At 40.6% G+C, this 21921-nt stretch overlaps 1 protein-coding gene across 1 annotated transcript in view; it reads right to left on the bottom strand.

Annotated features, from left to right (window-relative positions):
• Window positions 1-905: 905 nt before the first annotated feature.
• PKNOX2 (PBX/knotted 1 homeobox 2) overlaps window positions 906-21921 on the bottom strand; it is a 114976-nt gene continuing 93960 nt past the window's right edge. Inside the window, exons 8-10 of the mRNA XM_032229576.1 lie at window positions 8883-8959; window positions 5602-5780; window positions 906-3358 (exon numbers count right to left, since the gene is read on the bottom strand). Coding sequence (XP_032085467.1) covers window positions 3114-3358; window positions 5602-5780; window positions 8883-8959 — 501 coding nt within the window. The 3' untranslated portion in view covers window positions 906-3113. The remainder of the gene's footprint in view (window positions 3359-5601; window positions 5781-8882; window positions 8960-21921) is intronic.

Consider the following 21921-nt stretch of genomic DNA (forward strand, 5'->3'; position numbering starts at 1 on the left):
TCCCCTCCACCCCCCTGGGAGGGAAAATTACATTCATGTCAGGAAAATGGAGTTACAGTATGTATTTCCTAAGTCAGAGTCCCACAAATCGCAGCTCGTAGGTTGGTGGAGAGCTCCCTCCCTTTCATTTTTGCACATTGGAGACATTTTCCTGAGCACAATGCACAAAATGAAATTAACAAACTGTCTCCGAGGGGATGTTTGAAGGAAGAGAGATGGAGCGAGAGGTTTCAGTCAGCCTAAATCAGTGTTTCTCAACCTTGGCAACTTGAAGATGTCCGGACTTCAACTCCCAGAATTCCCCAGCCAGCATTCGCTGGCTGGGGAATTCTGGGACTTGAAGTCCAGACATCTTCAAGTTGCCAAGGTTGAGAAACACTGGCCTAAGTGCTTCACCCTAAACTGCTGATTTAGCAAATACTGAACATTCATCACACACGTTGCCGTTATTCCTTATTAAGACATTGGCTCCTGTTTCTCTCTCGCCTTTCCTTATCTCATGATAAAAAGATCTGGCAGAAGCCACAAGGGTGCCCAGCCTGCTCTCAAGATGCCAAGCCTTCACGGCTGCAGAATGAAGGTCAAACCTCAATCATTTTGAGAGGGTTTCATGTCTAATCTACCAGAGGAAACCAGACCCTTGATGTATCTTCCAACTGTAACAGAGACATAGCAATAGTGATAGCACTTAGACATATACAGTGCTCCACAGTGCTTTATAGCCTTCTCTAAGCGGTTTATAGAATCAGCATATTGCCCCCAACAATCTGGGTTCTCATTTTACCCACCTCAGAAGGATGGAAGGATGAGTCAACCTTGAACTGGTCAGAATCGAACTGCTGGCAGTCGGCAGAGTTAGCCTGCAATACTGCATTCTAACCACTGTGCCATAATACCTCCTTTTTTTTTGCCTATTAGAAGCATCATTTCTCTAGCAGGCAATTCTCCATGCCTTCCTGAAAGAAAAGACAGCAGCCATGTGGGTTGTTGGTTTTTTTTTTTTTTTTTTTGGTGTGTGGCAGAAGCAATAAGGACTAGCTTCATGCACAGATTCCTTTGTGGGTTATATTTGGAACTGCACCTGTGGTTGGAGGTGATGCGGACAGGAAGATCGTTTGTCTTTCACTCAACTGATTGAGCCTTTTGTAATGATATTTCTAGGATTGTCCATCTACATGAACACATCTGTTTCTTGAACTTGTGGCTTTTTAAAGGGAGGAAACTGCATTAGACACACACACAAAAGCATTCTTAAGGCCAGTGTTTATGTAGAGCTGCCTGGTGGAAATTGCTCAAAAACATTCCCACAAAAAGAAGGGTTCAGGGTCAACTATTCCCAATACCGATGGATACTATAGTCATCTTTTAAAAAAAAAATGTCTGCAGCCAGATGGAAAACATCTCCTGATTCTCCCCTGGGTTCCTGTTAAGCTCTTACACTACCTGTCTTGTTTTACTTAAAAAAAATAATATTAAGAACCGTCACGATGCAAAGCGAAGCCACCAGCAACATTTGCATTTCTAAGTAAGCCTGTGTGGGCCCTTTAACATTCTTAGCACACGATGGGCGGCTGTTACTCAGTGTCTTGTTTGGAAGGATGCCTTACTTCCAGAGATAAACATAAATGGGTTATTGTAGACATCATCTCTCTTAGGATGGGGGTGGCAGATGGCATTCTGGTAAATCAGTGTTTCACGAAAGGTTATGCCCCTACTGTGTCAGAGATCTTCTGACACTCTGTCTATGGGCAGCTTGCCCACCAGTAGCTGTTCTCGAGCGTTTTCCTCCTTTAATTTCAGAATCCCAAATCACTCACAGCTTGCAAAATGTTGGGGGACCCCACATCTACTTTTCATGCTCCGTTGTAGGCCATGAGCTCACTGCACTGGGATAATGTCCACACATGGAAATTTAAATCAACCTCTGTTTGTAGGCTTAACCTATGATTAGCAGCGATTGAACATGATTGCAAAGCCCATTCCTTAAGTGTCCATAATACGTCTGGTTGAATGTTGATTTTGTAGGCTTTTTAAATGTGAGAGTTTGTGGACTGGAAAGCAACCTAAAAGGCAGGAGAGGAGTTCCTGAGAAACAAGGATTGTGAAAATGTGATTTCCTGCATCCCATTGGACAGCTCTTCTGCTTATCTCTGTTTGAAAATACGGGGATTCTCTCCGCCACCGATTCCTTCCTGCTCGGCGAATGTTAGAAACCTGAACCTACAAGCAAAGCATAAAGCCATCATTACGACTTCTGTACTGGTGAGCCTCTAAACATTCCTTCTGGTTGGCTAATATCACATGCTACACCAACTTGGGATATTAAAATGCCACAAGGCTCCACTCAGAAAGCAAATGTGACTCTTCTCTAAAAGGGATTTCGATCACAGGGTGTTGCCTATTTGCCACGTCGATTGCAAAGCACAGACCTATCACCTGAGTCCATATGGATTCCGTATCTGCAAAACTCACAAGACATCCCACTTGCAAAGGGCGTTCAACGCTCACTTGCTCCTTCGCCGAATTTCTGCCCATTTGCAAATGTTTGATATTTCCCGCCCCCCACCTACATTTCTATAAATCATTCCTTTCTAGTTTTTCTTTTTCTTTTGTAAAAACCACTGATCTTTTCTTCTTCTTCTTTTTTTGCATCTATAAATCTCTCATAAAAGCAGTGGAAATGAAAACAGCCATGCCTCTGAACTGCATGTCACCAAAAAAAAGGGGCATTGAATTAGAACTTCCATAAAACATTCAGTCATACAGAAAACAGCTTACTCTAAAAACACTTTTGTTGTGGTGGTTATCAAAAACAAAGGCGGGAGAGAGTGGGGAAGAAACTAGTCACAATATGTTCCTTGTAAACGTGTGTCCTTCACTTAAATAACCGGCTTGCACGCTTGACAGATGTCCAGTGTGCTTTCACGTCCATCCCTGCAGTTTAATGCAGGTCAAGTAGGACCTTCAAGAAAGGGTACTGTGGTTGAATCATATTGTTAAAGGGATGTGCTCATCAAACGTTCAGGCGCTCTCTACAATTCAGGCCAATGAGTTTCACAAGCAGGTTCAACAGTTTCCCAGTCAGCGACCGTTCCACCATTGGCTATAATCCTCTATTCAAGCGAGTCACTGTGCTCCAGGCCAAGGTCGCTGACGTTAGTTGTCTGGAGCTCCTCGGGATCCTCTTCCAGTTCCTCCTCCTCCTCTTCTTCTTCCTCCTCCTCCTCTTCTATTTCATCTTCCTCCTCATCTTCCGTCCCATCGAGTGAGTCATCGTGACCCGCCATCATGGCTTGCTGCATAGCGATGGTGGCGTTATCGGAAGAGAGGCTTTGGAGGTTATCCATGTTGATGGAGCCTAGAAGGAAAGGCAAAGAGTTGATATGATGACTTTGGGGCCAGGCATCCAAGAATCCTCCAAGGTCCCAAATGCAGGGCGGTTGATTTACGGTTTTTTTTTTAAAGTACAGTAAACGAAATAATACAGAGAGTGAAGCAATATCTATTGCCTCTAAAGCAGGGGTCCTCAAACTTTTTTTAACAGGGGGGCAATTCACAGTACCTCAGTTGGGGGGGGGCTGGACCAGCTGGGTGGGTGTGACTAGGTAGTCATTCAACAGGATTGGTGTGGCCAATTTAGCAGTTAAGGCCTGGCTGTCCCAGCAAGCCTGGGGTTGAGTCCCCCCCCCTACTCGAATTTGCTGTGCTTGCTGTGCTTTTTTAAACTGTTGTATCACTGTCCTGTTTGTCTTACTTTTTGTATTTGTTTTTCCCCTTCCCCTGGTTTTTGTTCAGCCGCCCTGAGTCCCTTCGGGGAATAGGGCGGCTTACAAATCGAATAAATACCAATACCAATATCATTAAACAATACACATAAATTAAACTTAAATTTGTTTTGCTCCTGGGGGTGGAAAGCAGGTTAGTGAAGGGATGTGGCTGCCTTGGGATGGGGGTGGTGGTGGTTGAGGGACTTGTGTGTATGTGTGTGTGTGTGTGTTTGTGTGTGTTCCTCCCTCCCTCCCTCCCTCTCTCTGTGTCTCTCTCTGTAGTCTGGGGAGGCAAAAAAAAAGGGCCCGTTTTTGGCCTCTGGTGGCCTCCGGTGTATCCTGCTTTTGGCCTCCTCAGCCTCCAGAAGGAGGGCTTTGGGGCGGTGGAAAGGTGGGGTAATATGGGTGGGGCAGCCTTGTGGTCCTGCGCGGGCTGGATTAATGGCTTTGGCAGGCCATATCTGGCCCATAGGCCATATTTTGAGGACCCCTGCTCTAAATAGTCACCTTCCACCCTTATGAAGGAGACACTTGATTGCCTACTCTCATGTATTGTAGCTAAGAGGTTGTGTACATAGCATTGGAAGGAAAAAAACCCGTCGAACTCTTTTCTGCAAAGGGGGCTGTGACCAGGTCAAACCGACCCACCCATCCAGATCTAAATGTGGTTACGTTCTGCAACCAGAAGCTCAAGTGCTACTTGGTTATTTCATATGATAATTGAAATAATGTGATAATATTCGTAGTAGCTGATCAGAGGGTCCTTACTGAGAAGATTAACAAAATGGTCATCCAGTGGTACTTTAGGTATCTGCAAGAAACACACTGAGTAATTTAATATGTCTGTAAGACAAATCACTTCTCTAGGCTATTACATGGAGAGCTGAATGCTTTACAAAGAACAACCCTCTATTTCAAAGCAATTATCTGTTTGGAAGGATCCTATCCAGGTGCAGTGTAAAGAAGAGTGAATCCAGGGGCATAAATTGTCCATCAATAGTTAGCCACTAGATAGCATAGCATAGCATAGCATAGCATAGCATAGCATAGCATAGCATAGCATAGCATAGCATAGCATAGCATAGCAGAGTTGGAAGGGAACTTGGACTTCATTTAGTCCAACCCTCTGCCAGGCAGGAAACCCTGTAGTCTTACCTATGTTTTTCCCTCTATTGAGTTGCACTGAGTCTCATTATTTAAATGATGTTCTGGTCTAGGTTGTGGTCCAGTTCAAAGTTAGGGTTATTCCCAGTGGTGGGTTTCAATTTTTTTTAGAACCTCTTCTGTAGGTGTGGCCTTCTTTGTGAGAGTGGCTTGCCAGCCATGTGACTGGGTGGGCATGGCCAACGTGTAAAATGTGGTGAAACTCACTAACAATGCTCTTGCTTAGCAACCAAAATGTTGGCTCAGAAACTCTGGCATTTGAAGCACGCAAGTTTTAAAGCTGTCAAGTTACAAGACCCTTGCAACCCTAACCCTTTAGAAAAAAAAACCCCAGGGGAGTTCAAACTTGACAGCTTTAAGACTTGTGGACTTCAAATCCCAGAATTCCTCCTCTCGCTCTTCATCTTGATGATGTGCGGATGGACAGGAGGAGGGAGCCAGAACGGTTCTAAACGGCATTGTAGATTTTGGAACCTCTTCTATAGAAGAGGTTAGAACTGGCAGGAACCCACCCCTGGTTATTCCAGAGTTCACCAATCTGTCCCTTTCTAGATTGGTGGTTGTGACTCCAAGAATTGCCAACTGGCACAGCCTCAGCCCATTTTAGCAGGCTGAGAATGGACCTCAATGCAAAGAGAGTCACATGTGGCACTGATCCAGTGATTCTTACCATCGGGGTTAGTCCCAGGGTTGCCTCCTTGTTGCTGCAGAACCCCAGCGGCAATGGAGTTGGGCCAGAATCTCTGGGTTGGCCGGTGCTGAGATTTGATTTTCTTGGCTTTAGGGGCTGGATCTGGATTGCTTGCATCAAGCATAGGTTGCAGGATACGCCGCCGGGCATTGATAAACCTTCCCAGGAAGAAGATGGCACATCAAAATCAAATGTTAATTGTTGCATTTACTTATTTGTTTATTGATTTTTATATGCTGCCCATATCTCATGGTTTGAAGCAACTCTGAGTGGCATCTCCATTTCTTTATTCCCTTGGGCCAATCAATGCATCAATGCTGTGGTTTAAGAAAGACAGTCTGGCAAACTGTTTAAGAGTTTAAGAGTCTAATTTAAGAGTTAGAAACTGAAAAAAACCCCCACTCATATTAAACTGCACTCAAAAGTAATTTCAAGATAATTTCATCTGATTCTTCTTCCCGAGGGTTCACATGGAGAATGTCAGATTCTGTACCCTCCCGTTGATCCTGCTTTTATAACAGCATTGATACCAAATCAAATTATTCCTATTCCTGTTTATGCAGGTTAGCAACCACCACTGGGACTGGCAATCTGGTCGTTAAGTGAAGTCGCTTCTGAAATCAAAGAAGTTTAGAATAGAATAGAATAGAATAGAATAGAATAGAATAGAATAACAGAGTTGGAAGGGAATCTACTCCAATCCCCGGCTCATGCAGGGGAAGCTCTTTGTTGAAACTGCAACGGTGCTTATGATCTAACAGCTTTCCTTTGCTTCACAGACTTACACAAGTCATAAATGCAAGGACTGATTGTAAATTATGACTGTCGTTATTGCGACAGTCGCTAAACAAGGCAGTTGCTAGATGAGGACTACCTGTAAGGATATTTGTCCACCTAGCTCAATGTAGATGGCCTCCTGGGTTTTTCTGACATGAGATTATTTTCTCCAACTATGCGCAGGACTTTTATGTTTTGGTTATTGTCTAAAGCTCTTGAAGGAAAGGCAGGATATAAATATACTATGTAAATTGACAAAAAACACCTATATTCAATGCTGCTCGTTGCTGATTATATGTAACCAGCAGAGGGTGCTATTGAATCGATGTAGATCTGGAATGTGAGGAATTTGCCTTCCACAAAGAACTGATTTTCCTCCTCCGAAGAAAACAAATCTCTCTTGCAAATGTTCCACAAATACCAGCGTGAGCCAACAGATGCCACAAATATCAGCCAATACAAAGAAAACATTTACAATTATGTAAAAAAAAAAAAAAAAGAAACTACCCCACAAGCCTCTGCATGTTTAACCACACGTAAATCCCACGATTAATGCGATGATTGAAACATCGTCATTTAAAAATCAGATTCGTACAAGGGTGTTTCAAAGGATTAAAATATTCATTACCTGTCCCTATAATACTCAGACCTGGTCTTCAAATTAATTTTTGTTCAGGCAGAAATGTATGGTTACTTCACTTGTGATTGCCAAACCACGCAAAAAAAGGGGCTGGAATCTCATAGACGATGTGATGGCATATAAATTTTGCCCTGATTAGGCTTGCCCCAGTGTGGTGAGATCTAGAATTTATCATGTCTTTGAGTTAAGATCATAAACATGGATCCTCCAGTAAAAATGGGATCCAGTTTTTACAGAGGGAGATTTTTTTTTTCTCTAAAAAAGAGTTGTGGTATTTTATCACATTGACCTGTGGGAAGTTATCATCCAGCCCTCTCCCAGAGAAGTAAAATATCCTGGGAAATATTGAAAATATTGCAGAATATTTCTCTGGATGTGAAAAGAAAGAAACATGCTTTAAAAGACAGAATAGTTGCCTGTAGCTTCCTGCCCGTCCACACTTTGTCAATAGGCCATTGAGAAGCCAGGCTAGCCCACTTTACATAATAAAGACTTCCCCACTGCAGCTGCAGGGGGAAGGGATATTACTCAACTCTCCACATGGCATCTGAGAACTCGTCTATACCCGGATTCAAAACAGCCTAGAGAGTAGCCCCCTGCATGGCACCATGGGAGTCTGACAACCAATCAGAATACATTTCTTACACAGGAACAGGAAACAGAGAGGTGGGACTAAACAGGGTATAAAAAGCCTAGCAAGCCCCTTCCTCAGCCCTTCTCTCTTCTTCTTCTTCACCTACATTGAAGCATGTGATCACTTTTTCTGTCCAGGACTCAAGCCATGTGGCCCTGTCCAACAATAAACCATCTTTCCAAGCAGCCTCCATGTCTCCAGTGTCTTTTCCCCCACTTGGAGCTGAACCCAAAAGGACATTTCTTTCAACAGACCTAACTGGGGATATTGAATTTTTCCTTCACATTTTAATAACCATAACAAAAGCCAGCTTATGGGGCCCTCTTCGAGCTTGGTGGTTTTCTTGCAGATGTTTTATTACCCAACTAGCTAACATAATCATTTTACTACTGATCATATTTGGTTGGGAAATGGAACAGCTGCAAGAAAACCACCAAGCTCAGAGAGCACCAAGGGCCCCACACTTCAACCCTGAGCTACGAATATTCACTTCAAAAAAAAAATATTTAAATTTTTTAATAGCTGTAACACATAGACCATCTTCAAAGATATTGCACGAAGCCTCTGGACTAATTTAAAGCTCGGTAAATAAATTACATTGAAATAATGACTGAGGCCTCTAAGTGGCTGAATTCTTTCCCAGGAGCCTGAGAAGAGGGGTAATGAAAAGAGAAAAACAAAAGAAATATCAGTAAGGAACTTGGGTGTCCACATCCAGTTTGGCTTCTGATGCCACCCCGCTACTTTAGGCCCACTATTCATGGCTTTTTTAAACAGGTCTTTTCTAAGGCAATGCAAACTCTGAAAGAAACAAGGGTTGCCCGGAATGTTTTAAAGCAATCTGATATGACATCATTTTCAAGGCGTTGCAAGAAGACAAGTGGCCATTTGTCAGACTTCACAGAGGGACATTTTTTTAAAATGAAAAAAAGTCTAATCCAAGCCCATTTCAAAGAGAGAGAACAGTAGAAGGCACATCCCATGAACCTTAGATCATCAGTCTGTCGCCATCAGCTGATGGATCTAGGATGAAGTATTCTTTAGTTCGTTAATGATAGACCTACGCAGATTTAACTAAGCCTGTGCGCTTGTGATACTGATTCATACTTTTGATACTACATATAAAGAAAGCAGTTCTCTCTTTGGGCAGGAAACAAGCATTTCCATTTGATTATTGCACTTGAGGGGGGGAAAATGATCTTTACTTACCAGTTGTTGACTTGCAACAGTGTGAGATTTGTCTGTGCTGCTATTTGCCTCTTCTCATCCTCTGTTGGATAGGGGTGCTGGAAAAAGCAAAAGGCCACGCGTGATTTGTTTTGTTCCGTGACATCAAATGGTTGAAAGAGTTCAGATTCCAGCTATCCTAGCAGGCTGATTGGAAAACATCAGTGTCCCATTTCATGTTTCACATCAGGCGCTAACATAAGATGCCAAACATGAGATCTCAAGGTTGCAGGCAGTGCTCAGGGCCTCTCAAGAAAGGTGATGGTAGATGGTTATTTTCAATGTGATTGTAGATAGAAATTAGTAAATCAACCAGAGGTGGGTTCCTACCAGTTCGCACCTATTCGGTAGAACCGGTTCGTCAAATCTACCGAACCGGTTAGAAGAGGTTCCTCCAGTGGACTCGGAAAGCAGGCCACACCTACAGAAGAGCTTCCAAAATTTTTTGAAACCCACCCCTGGTCCTTGGATATGATTATTCTACACTATCATGCTCATATTTATAAAACTCAGTGCCTCTGTGAAAGGTAAGGATGACTACTGCGTTTGTGGTGCAATCAGAACATTGCGTGTGTTGAAGTTGTTTTAACGCAAACCAAATATGCCTTTTAAAAAACAAATTTACATCATATTCTTATGCATGCCAGTGCTATGTGTGAGATAATTTAAGGTGGTTCTGACAAGTGTCGTCGGCATCTTCATATCTGGTCACATGGGTGGCAAGCCACTCCCATCCGGTCACATGGGCAGCAAGCCACTCCCACAAAGTAGGCCAGACCCACAGAGTAGGTTCAAACAATTTTTGAAACCCACCACTGAAATCAATGGCAAGGAGTCGTATGAACTTTATTTAACCGTTTTAGTTAAGTTTACAAGTAAATGAGATTAAATCAAGTATAATTTTGTCCAGGTTCTATTTTGACTCCTAAAAACTTCTACACCCTTCTCCTAATGCTTTCAGGAATTATCAAATATCCTACCCAATAAAAACGTAAAATAGGACACCTCCTGCATCTTTTGAATCTAAATAATGGTTCATCCAATACAGCATCGTGCAGCACGCTATCCTTGGAGGTGACTATACTAGGAACATCACGGTAGTTAATACAAGATGACAGTTTGTCACTTCTGATCTTCTTCCTTCCTTTGTGTTATTTTTGTCCTATGCTCTTCATTATTTCTGAAGAATTGGAGAATTTGCTCACTAGCAGCAACTGAATTAAGGTCAACTGTTGTCGGACTGACTTGGTCAACAGAGGTCAATGGACTTAATACATCAATACAAGGAAGTTGTAGGCTTGCCTGAAAAAGCTCTGAGAAAAATATAATGTAAGTGTGAGACAGCTAAATAGAGAAGCAGAATGCTATCAGAATCATAACAGAGACTTCTATGCCCTGAACTGGGAGATGTTTGCTCAAATTGGGCCTTCAAATCCTGTCTCTAAAATCCTCTCCTCTGAAATGACTTTTTAAAAATAGGAATGCTTTAAAACTTCATCTGAATTTTTGCTGGTTGTTTTTAGGGCATTTCTTAGCAATTCTGCAGTCTCCTTGACTGTCTCCAACTCCAGATCTGAAAATACTCTATGAAAAAAAATTCCTCATGATTGTCTTCTCTTTGGATTTAATCCAGCATGAAAGCCGCGGAGGTTCCAAAAATGATGGAAAGATGATTATGCAATGGAAGAAAAGATGAGACACACCACATTCAACCTATAAGAAAGTTAATGGCAAGAATCCTATATTAATTTCATCAGGATTTCATGGAAAACAATTTCTCCAATGGAAAAAATATATATTTAAACCTAATTTCTCATCAGATTGAATGAGAAGAGTTGAAAAATATGTGCAATACTGTGCATTTTTTTGAAATCACCAGCTAATTCCTAGGAAGGTCCCTAAAAATTATCTCTACCAGCTGGGTGGGATCCACTTCAGTTAACATGGCTTAAGAATGTAGACAAAGTGATTAAGGAAGAGATGTTGCTGGTTGTCCATCTGATTTCTTGATCCTTGCCCATTTTGGCTTCTTATTCTGCCATCAGCTTCTTAGATAGCACATTTTTTTCAAATTGCATTCATATTATTTGTGTTTTGAAATTTATCCAGCTGAAAGTACATGAGCAAAAAAGATCAGTTCATTACCAAAATGAGAGTCAGGTAGAAAAAAGTCCATTTTTTAACCTGTAACAGTACATAGTGCGAATGATGAAAAGGACACAAAAATCTGAATTTCGCCATAAATAGGTCTTGCATATAAAAGCCTAGCAAGTCCCTTGAATTCTTTCCTAACAGCTTCATTTTACTTTGCTACAATAAATTCACTTATCCACACTTTGACATCGCTGGAAGCCTGTCCTTGCTGTTTTCTTGCCTAGCGAGCTGACGCCAATTTTATTCCAGACTCATAATCATCCAGTGTGGTTGCATCAGATCCAAAGACTCGTGCCTGAATATCAATTTGCATGGAAACATTTCAAGGTGCTTGTCTGACACTTTAACCACACAGCCGTACTATTTTTATGAGGTTTCTTTTGGGACCCTGGTGACCCCCTTCAATCACGCTGCTGAAGGCTGCTGATGCTGTGCCAAGAATTAAGGTATGACTTCCTACCATTTGGAGGCAGTGCAAGCATAAAAATAGCATCAAACCAATTAAAAACAAACCTCATATGCCTCCGTGATCTCGTATACATTGGAGATAGTTTCGCTGTTTTGCATCTTCATTGCATCCATTGTTGCTCTTGTATTTCTCCTAATGTTAAGCAATGTGGTTGTTGAGGCCCAACAGCGGCCGGCTGAGCTGTTGGTGGACTCTGACAGCGATGAACACTATGGGACTGCCCTGGAGGCTGAGGAAGACTCTGGGGGATGTTCGGAGTCAGAGCAGGGACTAGAGAGGCCTGTTGGCCACCCTGAGGCGTCTGAGTCAGGGAGCAGTGAGGAGGAACAGAGGGAGGCTGTCCCTGACGTGCGTATGCGTAGGGCTGAGAGGAGGATGGAGCAGCTTTGGAAAAAGACTCACAGAAGGAAATAGGAACAGGTGGCTACTGATTGGCCCCTCCCAAAAAGCTTATAGGTGGGGCGACGGGAGTGGAATTTGCAGGAAACAAGAGTTTACTAATCCAGATGTAGCGAAAGTTTGAAGAATTCCGTGAGTTCAAGCTTTGTTTTCATAGAGATAATTTTCTGAGCTCCTAGCCAAGGGGTTGCTTATCTCCTTCCTTAGTCGTGGCAGACAGCCAAGCCGGCGTCAGTATATATTAGAGGCTTGGGACAGAACAGTGGTCCTCATTATCAGAAAATTGCACACATGTATACTGTTTTATAAAGGAGTATTGCACAACCAGACTTATCCCATCTAAACTTGTCCAATATTTGGCATGGATGTATAGGTAGTCCTTGGCAATTGAGCCCCAAATTTCCATTGCTAAGCGAGACAGTTGTTAAGTGAATTTTGCCCCATTTTGTGACCTTTCTTGCCCCACTTATTAAGTGAATCACTGTTGTTAAGTTAGTAACACAGTTATTAAGTGAATCTGGCTTCCCCATTGACTGCTTGTTGGAAGGTCGTAAAGGGTGATCACATGGCATTGCAACCATCATAAGTATGAATCATTTGCCAAGCATCTGAATTTTGATCATGTGACCATGGGGATGGTGGAATGGTCGTAAGGGTGAAAAACAGCCATAAGTCATTTTTTTTCCAGTGCCGTCGTAACTGTTGAACAGTCACTAAACAAACGGTTGTAAGTCGAGGGCTACCTGCATTTATACTCCCTTTCACCTCTACGAAGTAGATCAGACCAGGAAGCTGATTCTACGGAATGATTAGAACTATCTGTTATTGAAATAGGCCAACAAACAAACTGTCCATATCTTTCTTCTCTTCCCATCCTCTTACACCACTGGGAGGTGGCAGGGAAGTGAGTCTAAGTCTCTTGGGAACACTCTCTCAACTCTTCTGGACTTGACACATGTTTTTTCTGCACCTGGTGTTTCCTTAATAACCTCTGGGTTTCTTCTGCAAGGTCAATCTCCTTGTCTCCTCACATATGTGTTTCTAATTAGTTGCGTTCAAACTGAGATATATGCATTAAAGAGAAAACCGTATTCAAGCTTTGATCCAATAAATCTGTGCAATTGTTGTACTGCATTGTTGGTGCCTGTTATCCTTCTCATCTTTCCTATTACCTTCTCATATTGGTATCTTATGATTACATTACTTTGCTGTTCCTGTGTATACCGAGAGCTTATCCATTGGACACAAATTCCTTGTGTGTCCATTCACACTTGGCCCATAAAGAAATTTTCTTGTCTTTTTCTTGCCTTCTTGTCTTTTGTGGTGATCATGCTCAGTGGGACAAGATCTTGAGAGGAGAGATCGAAGATATTCTATGTTTTCCCCTCCTAAGAAGTCGCGTTCTGGCTTGGCAACAACTTTTTCTTTTTTACTTAGATATCACCAGTGGCCAATAACCACTTATATGCAAACGTATAAAAAGATGTTCATGTAATTAAAGTTGTCCTGATTTAACATCCCCATGAGAAATAAAAACTTCTAAGCTGAAATCTATAGCAAATGATCCAGGAGGAGTTTTGCCTCTCCAAGATGCTTATCTGGTGGTTATTTCTATTTTAGCAGAGGTGAAGAGGGAAGATCATTTAAAGTCACTGCACAGAATGAAGTTACTTAATGGGCTGGAGACTTGATTACATTTATGAACGGCTTGCCTATGGATGTAAAACTTTGCATGGATAAATATAATGAAATATGGGATTCATTTATACAAAATACAGGAGGTTAAAACATGGTAGTTATATAAGTGTATTAGAATTGATCACACACACACACACTGTTTACATTAGATAGTTATATACGGAAGAAGCCCAATTAAAAATCGCTTACAATTCAATTTTCTTAAAGTGGTTTGAATTGTTTTATACAAGAAGTAAAACTGATAATATAAATACAATGTTCAGATGTCATTTTTTCCAGTTGGATTCCCTTAATCAGAGAAAAAGACATGGGCCCAGCTACTCATATCTTAGTAATACTGGACTGCTGTGAGCCCTTTGTGTAGGCTTGTCCTCAAAGGCACCTCAGCTAATGGAAAATGTCGTCTCTTGTGTACTAGCTGGTGCAAGATATTGAACTCACAATAAACAGATCTTAAGGGAGTACCTCTATTGTTGGTGTTATTATTATTGTACACATTATTATTTTTTTTTAAAAAAACACCCATCCTTGTTTACCTATTAAAAATGAAGGATGGGAGGGAAAAGGAGGATAAGTATTGGAGCAACTGCTCTTTTGCGTCGGTCACAGAAGTTATTTGGGTGATTTCCCACTTGCTAACATGTTCTAGGGGTGGCAGAGTGGCTCAGTGGTTAAGATTCTTGTCAGCTGGAAAACTAGCAACATGGTTTGAAACAAGCGCCAAGCGATAGGGTGAGCTCTTGACCTTGCCCTACTCCTGCCAACCTAGCCGTTCAAAAGCATGCAACTGCAAGTAGATAAATAGGTACCACTTTGGTGGGACGGTAACAGCACTCCATGATGCCATGCTAGCCATATAACCGTGGGAATGTCTTCGGACAGCATCGGCTCAATTGCCTTAAATCGGAGATTAGCACCTCCCTCTACAGTCGGCAATGACTAATGGAGTAAAATCCACAGGGACTCCTAAAATATTCTTGGTCTTCTACTAATGGGTGAGGAATATATTCCTTCACACTGCCCTGCTGAGTGTCAGCAAATTTATTTCTGCTTTTAGTTCAACATGATGTTTGAAACTCTTATGAACCAGAGGCCTATTTAATTTAAGGAGCATTTTCAACTTGCCAAGTTTTGCCATTCAATTTTTCTTTATATCAGCAATTATTGACAAAGAGGGACAAATTAAGGGATTTCTCATCCCTAGGAAGATCTGTTAAGGCCAATGTTTTTTTGCAACTGGCCACACACACAGAGGGCAATCCTATCTAAAAGACAGGTTAGTTTTTTGAAATACAGGTAAGTTGCGATGAATGTGATTAGTGAATCCCACAAAATGGTTGCACTATACAATGTGATATTTCTATGGAAAGTAGAGTAATTGGTTCTAACTCAAAGGAAATAGGCAATTCAATCAAGCTGCCCTAAATCAAATTTGCACTATTCAAACTCACTAGGCATCTATCTGTAATGAGACTGAATAGTTTTCAATCAAGTCAATAAAACATCACTCATCACCTGATGCAAAAGTGTTTCAAAATCTGGGGGTTTGTCTTTCTTTTGACTTCACCGAACAAAAAACAAGGATGGAGGTATGATAGGCTAAACATATCAAATTCCTTTAGCCATTCATCATATGCGTTAGCCTCCAGGGCCCCATTAATATGATCTTATCTGTTAATGAACCCTTTTCAATCATTTCTGCTATCTAGAAATATCATATATAAGCGGGGAGGCCATAAACCTTTTCTAAATAAAGGCATAAATAAATCTCAAGCTTATCTTTGAGCGAAGTCCTTTATAATCAGATGACAAAGGGGGAAAAAAACCCCCAGGAAGAGCTTAATTTACAATTTCAATCTCTTGATTGCAATATATTTAGAATAAGGTTTTGCATGCCAGCATCCCTTCTCATCTGCAATTTGCAATATATGTGTAAACAGTCATGTACGAATATAAGGAGAATAAAGGAATATATAAACAGAGAGCAAACCCCACTTCCTTCTAGCACTGAAAATGTTACCTAGTCAGGTATTCTGCAGGAACACACTCAAGCTCAGAAAGTACTAAAGAGTCCACATTTCAGCCATAAAGTATAGATATTATTTTCTAATAATATAAGGAGAACCATATTTCAATATCCAGATTCACATAGATGCCAACTTTATGTTCAAATGCCATACAAACCGTGGTATTGTGAGAACAATATTAGTTAGACAGTCATGATGTATAAGATTTTCTAAAATATTTTGGGGCCATTTTGCAGCTGAAATACTCCAGGAGATGGACCATGGGGAAAAAAAAGGATATTTCCATGAAAAATGGGTTATTGAATTGCCGGCTAAATGATTATATTCAAAATCTGGAAAATATTTAGACTAACAAGTTTTAATTTAGATTAAAAACTATGCCATAACTATCTATTCCACCCTGCAGCTTCAGGGATAATTGGGACAAGAAACCTAGAATGCCCCAGAGTCTTTTTCAAACAGTGCTAATTGCATAAATCTGTATTAATTGCTGTACAAAAGTGTGCTTTGGAAAATCTGCCCAGCGCCTTTTTAATTCTTTGGCTGTTAGAGCCAAACTGTCATGAATGGTTGGATATAAAAACGTCAAGACAGGGTCCTACACAGTTTGGGGTTTGGGTTTGGAGGGTTTTTTTTGCCAGAAAAGAATATCATCTTTGCCAGGAAAGAATATCATCACCTCTCACAATAACTGGTGGCAGTTAGGACGAGTTCTATGTAAAGTTAGCTGCATCTACTGAATTTCAAAACATTAAATGTATATTATAATAATTATGGCCCAAATTGCAGAAGATTCTGATATAGGATTAGGGTACAGGTGTTAACATCTTAAAAGACTTGGTGAACTCATGAAATCTATGCAGGTTGGGAAAAGGATAGCAATAGCACTTAGACTTATATACCACTTCACAGAGCTTTACACCCCTCTCTAAGAGGTTTACAGGGTCAGCATATTGCCTCAAACAATCTGAGTCCTCATTTTACTGACCTCGGAAGGATGAAGGGCCGAGTCAGCCTTGATCTGGTCAGGATCGAACTCCTGGCAGTGAGTTAGCCTGCAATACTGTATTCTAATCCCTGCATCACCATGGCTCCTAAGGATATACATTGACTGCCTTACGTACAAGTTTAGGCATGCCACTAGTTCTCTTAATCTGGATTTTGCAGAAAGTATCTACAGAGAGACACTTAAGAATATAAGAAGTAGCCTATTTCAATATTCAGTTTCTGCTAGAAGCATTGCATTTTTAAGGCAGCGCCACATCAAGATTGTCTTTAAGCATTTCAGAATGTAGACAGAAGAACATTTTTGCTGGATCCAAGTGGTGAGTTTTGAATTTTGCTTCTAGTTCGAATAGCTAGGCGTCATTTGATAGCTTTTAAATCGGAGAATGTGAAGACTTGTTCTCCATATCATGCTAACATGGAGCTTCATCTAAACATCTTAAGAGATCTTTCTTGATTAGTGGATGAACTAAAGTTGTACAATTAGAAGGCAACAGATGCAGTTTGAAGAATCACATTTATATAATCAAGACCGGGATGCAAGCTAGGTTAACAAGAAAACAGATTTAAATTGGCATACAAAATTCTTTCCTGCACAAGTACAGTGGCACCAAAACTTAGTGCTGTATTGATGTCCTCTGGTGATTCTCAGAGTTTTCTAGCAAACTTAAAGATTCTGTACAGAGCAATAGATTTTTTAATAGATGGAGGGATGTTTCCTAAACCAGATTTTACATCAAAATTAACATACACAACAACTCCTACCTTTTCTTAAAACTGAAGGTGAAAGGAAACAGTCTTTTGCAGTGACGATAACTTTTCAAAAAATAATTCTTGAAGCAGAAGAAAAATTTAATAGGGCACTATAAAATTGTAGTCTGTTTAAAAATATTTGGAATGCAAATTGAGATTAAAAAATTCTTATGGATGTTTAGGACAAAACTTGGTAAGAGCGCTCGGAAGCTTTAAGATTTGTCTCAGGCAGAATTAGAAAAAAATCACTGAAACTAATTATATCACATGCATTATACCAAATTTGTATACCAAATATACCAAGGATATTTATACCAAAACCATCAAGATTTACTGTACATCTAAGGATTGCTGAGAGGAAGGTGGTAACATTGAAACAGACTAGGACATGGATGGACTTGTCCGAAGATCCATCAGTTTTAGAAATGATATTTTTTGGATATTTTTATGCTTAATACCATAGCTTTATAGTTTGCAGCTTCTATAATACCAGTTTTAAAAAATCTTAAACCAGGGCTTTAGCATTCCTTAACTAGCACAATATTTTGTTATCTCAGATTTTACTGCTTATACATTTTCAGCTTTTAAGTATTGTAGGCATTTCTAGAATTTTAGTGTCGGAATTTAATATTCTCTGCTAGAGAGAAGCTCTCTGAGGATGGACTCCAGCATGAATCCGAAAGCTCGGAAGACAAAACCTCTGATCCTGGTGACTGACCCAGATTGGATCCTAAATTATTTTAATTTGTATAATCTGTGCAGACATTTTCTCTTTATTTTAGGGTAGCAATAAAGGCCTCAGCATTCTGGCACCCAGTCCTTAATTGCCTCAAGCTTTCTAAGGAAGGGAGGGAAAATCCATAGCTTTGTACAAAGAAATCCTACAATTTTGGAGAAAAATAAAAGGGGAAAATAATTCTGAATCTTTATTACCCCTTTAAAAAGTGAACAGAAGGAAGGATGATCTTAAAATAACACTGTCTAACCCATCGATTCAAAATCTTCTCCAACAAGGTTACTGCGCATAGAAACTCTCATATTATTGGAATGGGAGATTTTGACAATCTTTAGACAATTCTTTGAGTAGCATCCTTGTTTTGGACACTAGATGGCAGATGAAGTCCTAAATATAAGCGTGTAAGTTAATTCCAAATGTGGGGAAATTTTCCATCTGAGGATTTTGATTAAGAAAAGAAAAAAAAGAAAGAAAGAAAAGAATTGGTTCTTTCACTTTGGAAAACTGTCGGCTTGGATGCAGGATGTAGAACTATGTAGAGAAGTATTAACGAAGAGTGAAAATAGGTTAGGGATAATTTTTTCTTTCTTTCTAACTTTTGGATCAGCTGAAAAGCATTTGGGATTGAGTTGCATCTGGCTGACCCAGAAACATCTAGGACAGGAGTATTGTGTTGAAGCCAACAATCAAGGGAGTGAACAATATAAACAATGTCTTTATTACTTCACATAATGTGACCATTGGATCAACCCTTTGGGGCAGAAGCCCAGGGCTTACTCTGGAAGCAATGGCTTGCTGCATTTTGAAGCAGTGCACTCAATTTACATTGCCATCTAAATGAGTAACCCCAAGGCCATTAAACCCGGAGTTTAAAAGTGGTAACTGCACTGCTAGTTTTATTCCAAAATGGCATATAGGTTAGCTGGGAGTGGCTCTCTTGCACCGGGGGGTCACTCAAACAGTTAAAGCAACCATTTGGCCACAGAAACAATTTATGAGTGATAGAAGGGGATCAACATTTAATGACGGAAAAATCAGAATGCAAGCGTTGACTGCATCACGATGACCTTGGGAAGCTTTTTCAAGGCAAGGGCAAAACTTCTTGCTCTCACTCTAATAACTCAGCAGATGCTGAGCTTGTTGGCTGGAAAGCCCAGGTTCGAGATCCGAGGGTCTCATCCGAGGGAGAGTGAGCTCCCTTCCTGACCCAGCTCTTGCTCACCTAGCAAGTTCGAAAGCATGCAAATGCAGGTAGATAAATAGGTACCACTTCAATGGGAAGGTAAAAATGCTATGTGCATCTTTGGTGTGTAAGCATGTGGACTACATGACCATGGAAAATGTCTTCGGACAATGCTGATTCCCTTGAGTAAGAAACAGAGATGGACCCAACTGGACAGGGAGGCCTGTACCTTTTTTTTTATTACGTAGCTAGAGCAGATTGATAGGGTCTTTATGTTTTCTAATTCACTAGGATCAGCTCAGGAAAATGTGTTATTTGAAAACCATGGAAGCCAAGTTGCAGATCAGGAAAAACAGTAATAAGGCTGAAAAAAAAAACATCATCAAGTTTCCATGAAACCTCTTACTTTCTAAAAATAGTCTGAGTTTCAAACTTTCATTGGTGAGAGAAATTGGTACTCCCTGACTTCTTATCGCAGGTAAGAGCAGCTGCAACGATGGAACAGGGTAAGCCTGGACTTTTCCAAATGGAGCTGCTTTGTATCTTTATTGTTTGAGGGTTTATTTCTTGGCTGACTATCCCGAGACAAGGAAGGAATTCTTAACTGAGTATTTCCCTACAGCATCTTCTTGGATATGTTGACTTAAAATTCCTTCTTGTCAACATGAATGGTTACAGAGAACATCAATAAATCAAGAACTTTTGAATTCCGGTGCTTAATGATTGTGTCATTTGTATGCATTTGTGAAATAAATCACTTCTGTCATATTCAGACGTCTTGTTGGCTTTAAAGCATCCGCCTTAATGTTCCCTCTGTTGCCAGGCACAGTGATTTTTGTAGTTTTTAAACAGGCAAAAGCAGCATCAAAGCTGATGCTTCCTTACAAGTTATAACCAGAATCTTGACCACAAGTGGGCAATTATGGCAACTTTATGTCCTGTGGACTTCAACTCCCAGAATTCAGCATGAATGGTTGAGGAATTCTGGGAGTTGAAGTCCACAGGTTCTAAAGTTACCAGAGTTTCCCACCCCTGATTTAGATGAATTCAGAAAACATCACCCTGGCTATCAGCAGGCCTTGTTTACCTTCAGCGATAGTGCCACATAGCCAACTCTGTTTGGCAATGTAATGCTTTTGATATTTGGTTGACTGAGAGCAGTTGAAAATGAGACACCTTTGGCATTGGTGTAGAAGAGAGAACAAATGCAAACAAGCAAAATCAGGAAATACTTGGCTTCTCCTGATGAAATCGGAACCCTGACTATATTATGCTAGGCTTTTGAGCAGTAAGCTGAACTTAATTATCTTTATCCCAAAGGTGCTTTTTCAAAAGGCAACTGGACTTCCTTTGTTTTTCCTTGAAGGTGTTTTGCTTCTCATCCAAGAAGCTTCTTCAGTTCATCCAATGTGATTCTTCACAACTGAAGAAGCTTCTTGGATGAGAAGCAAAACATCTTCAAGCAAAAAATAAAGAAAGTCCAGTTGTCTTTTGAAAAAAAAAAACACCTTTGGGACAGCCATGACCTGGATGACTGAGAATCTCCATAGACATTAATGATCCTTAGGTTTTAGATTACTTGGGTCCCTGAATAAGGATATTGGAAAAATGCTACTTTGATTGTCAGAATAGGGGCACACTTAACTTTCGGCTGATCAAATCCTTGCCCTGCTGTCATATGGGCAGAGTCTATCCACAGAATAAGCTGCCTGATTGTGCCTGATGGTTTTTAATGAACAAAGCCAAGGCTACACATGTATGCTTAAAACTAAGGCTGTAAAACAAATCCACCAATGCTTTTTAATTGGAGCAACCCAGGGTGGCCTGCATAGACGAATCCCGTTGCTGCACAGACAGAGAGCAATGAACGGGGGGTCTACTAGTGTTGTCATTCTGTATTCAATAATATGCAGGTCAGGTCAGGTTTTAGAATGACCTCTTTCCAGAATAGGGCATTTGATCAGTGAAGGTCAACTAAGGCTTAACGAGGTCAGTGAACAATTTGGTGGCTGTATACTTAACGCAGTACACAGAGCTAGGTTTGCATTCCACTTCAGAATTGTGTTTTTGTTTTGTTGACTTAGTGCAGTGGTTCCCAAACTTGGCAACTTTAAGACTTGTGGACTTCAACTCCCAGAGAGCTGGCTGGAGAATTCTGGGAGTTGAAGTCCACAAGTCTTAAAGTTGCCAAGTTTGGGAATCACTGACTTAGTGTGTTGGGTAGATCCAGCAAGTTGGGTTATTGGGCAATTCGGTATTGTGCGAGATTTTAGAAAATAAATTTATTGAGTAATCAAGTTAAGCAATTGGGAAAAGATGGGGCAGCTATGCAAAATAAACCTAAGTTAGGCAAAACAGTGAACACAACCCTGTGGAAAATGGGAATGGATAATAAATGCTGATTTTCTAGAGTGGTTTTTTTTTTTAAAAGATTGCAAATAATATTACAGGGAATGGAAAAAAATACCCGAAAACGTGGGCTGCATTTTGTTCTGCCTATTTCTAATCCCAACCTTCTAGCATAATCTTTTTTCAAAAAACAGGATAAAGAAGACTGCGTACATTCTGGAGCAGATGAAGATCAGCAAAGCCTCTCC

The sequence above is a fragment of the Thamnophis elegans genome, chromosome 13 (genome assembly GCF_009769535.1).
Source record: "Thamnophis elegans isolate rThaEle1 chromosome 13, rThaEle1.pri, whole genome shotgun sequence".
Taxonomy (NCBI): domain Eukaryota; kingdom Metazoa; phylum Chordata; class Lepidosauria; order Squamata; family Colubridae; genus Thamnophis; species Thamnophis elegans.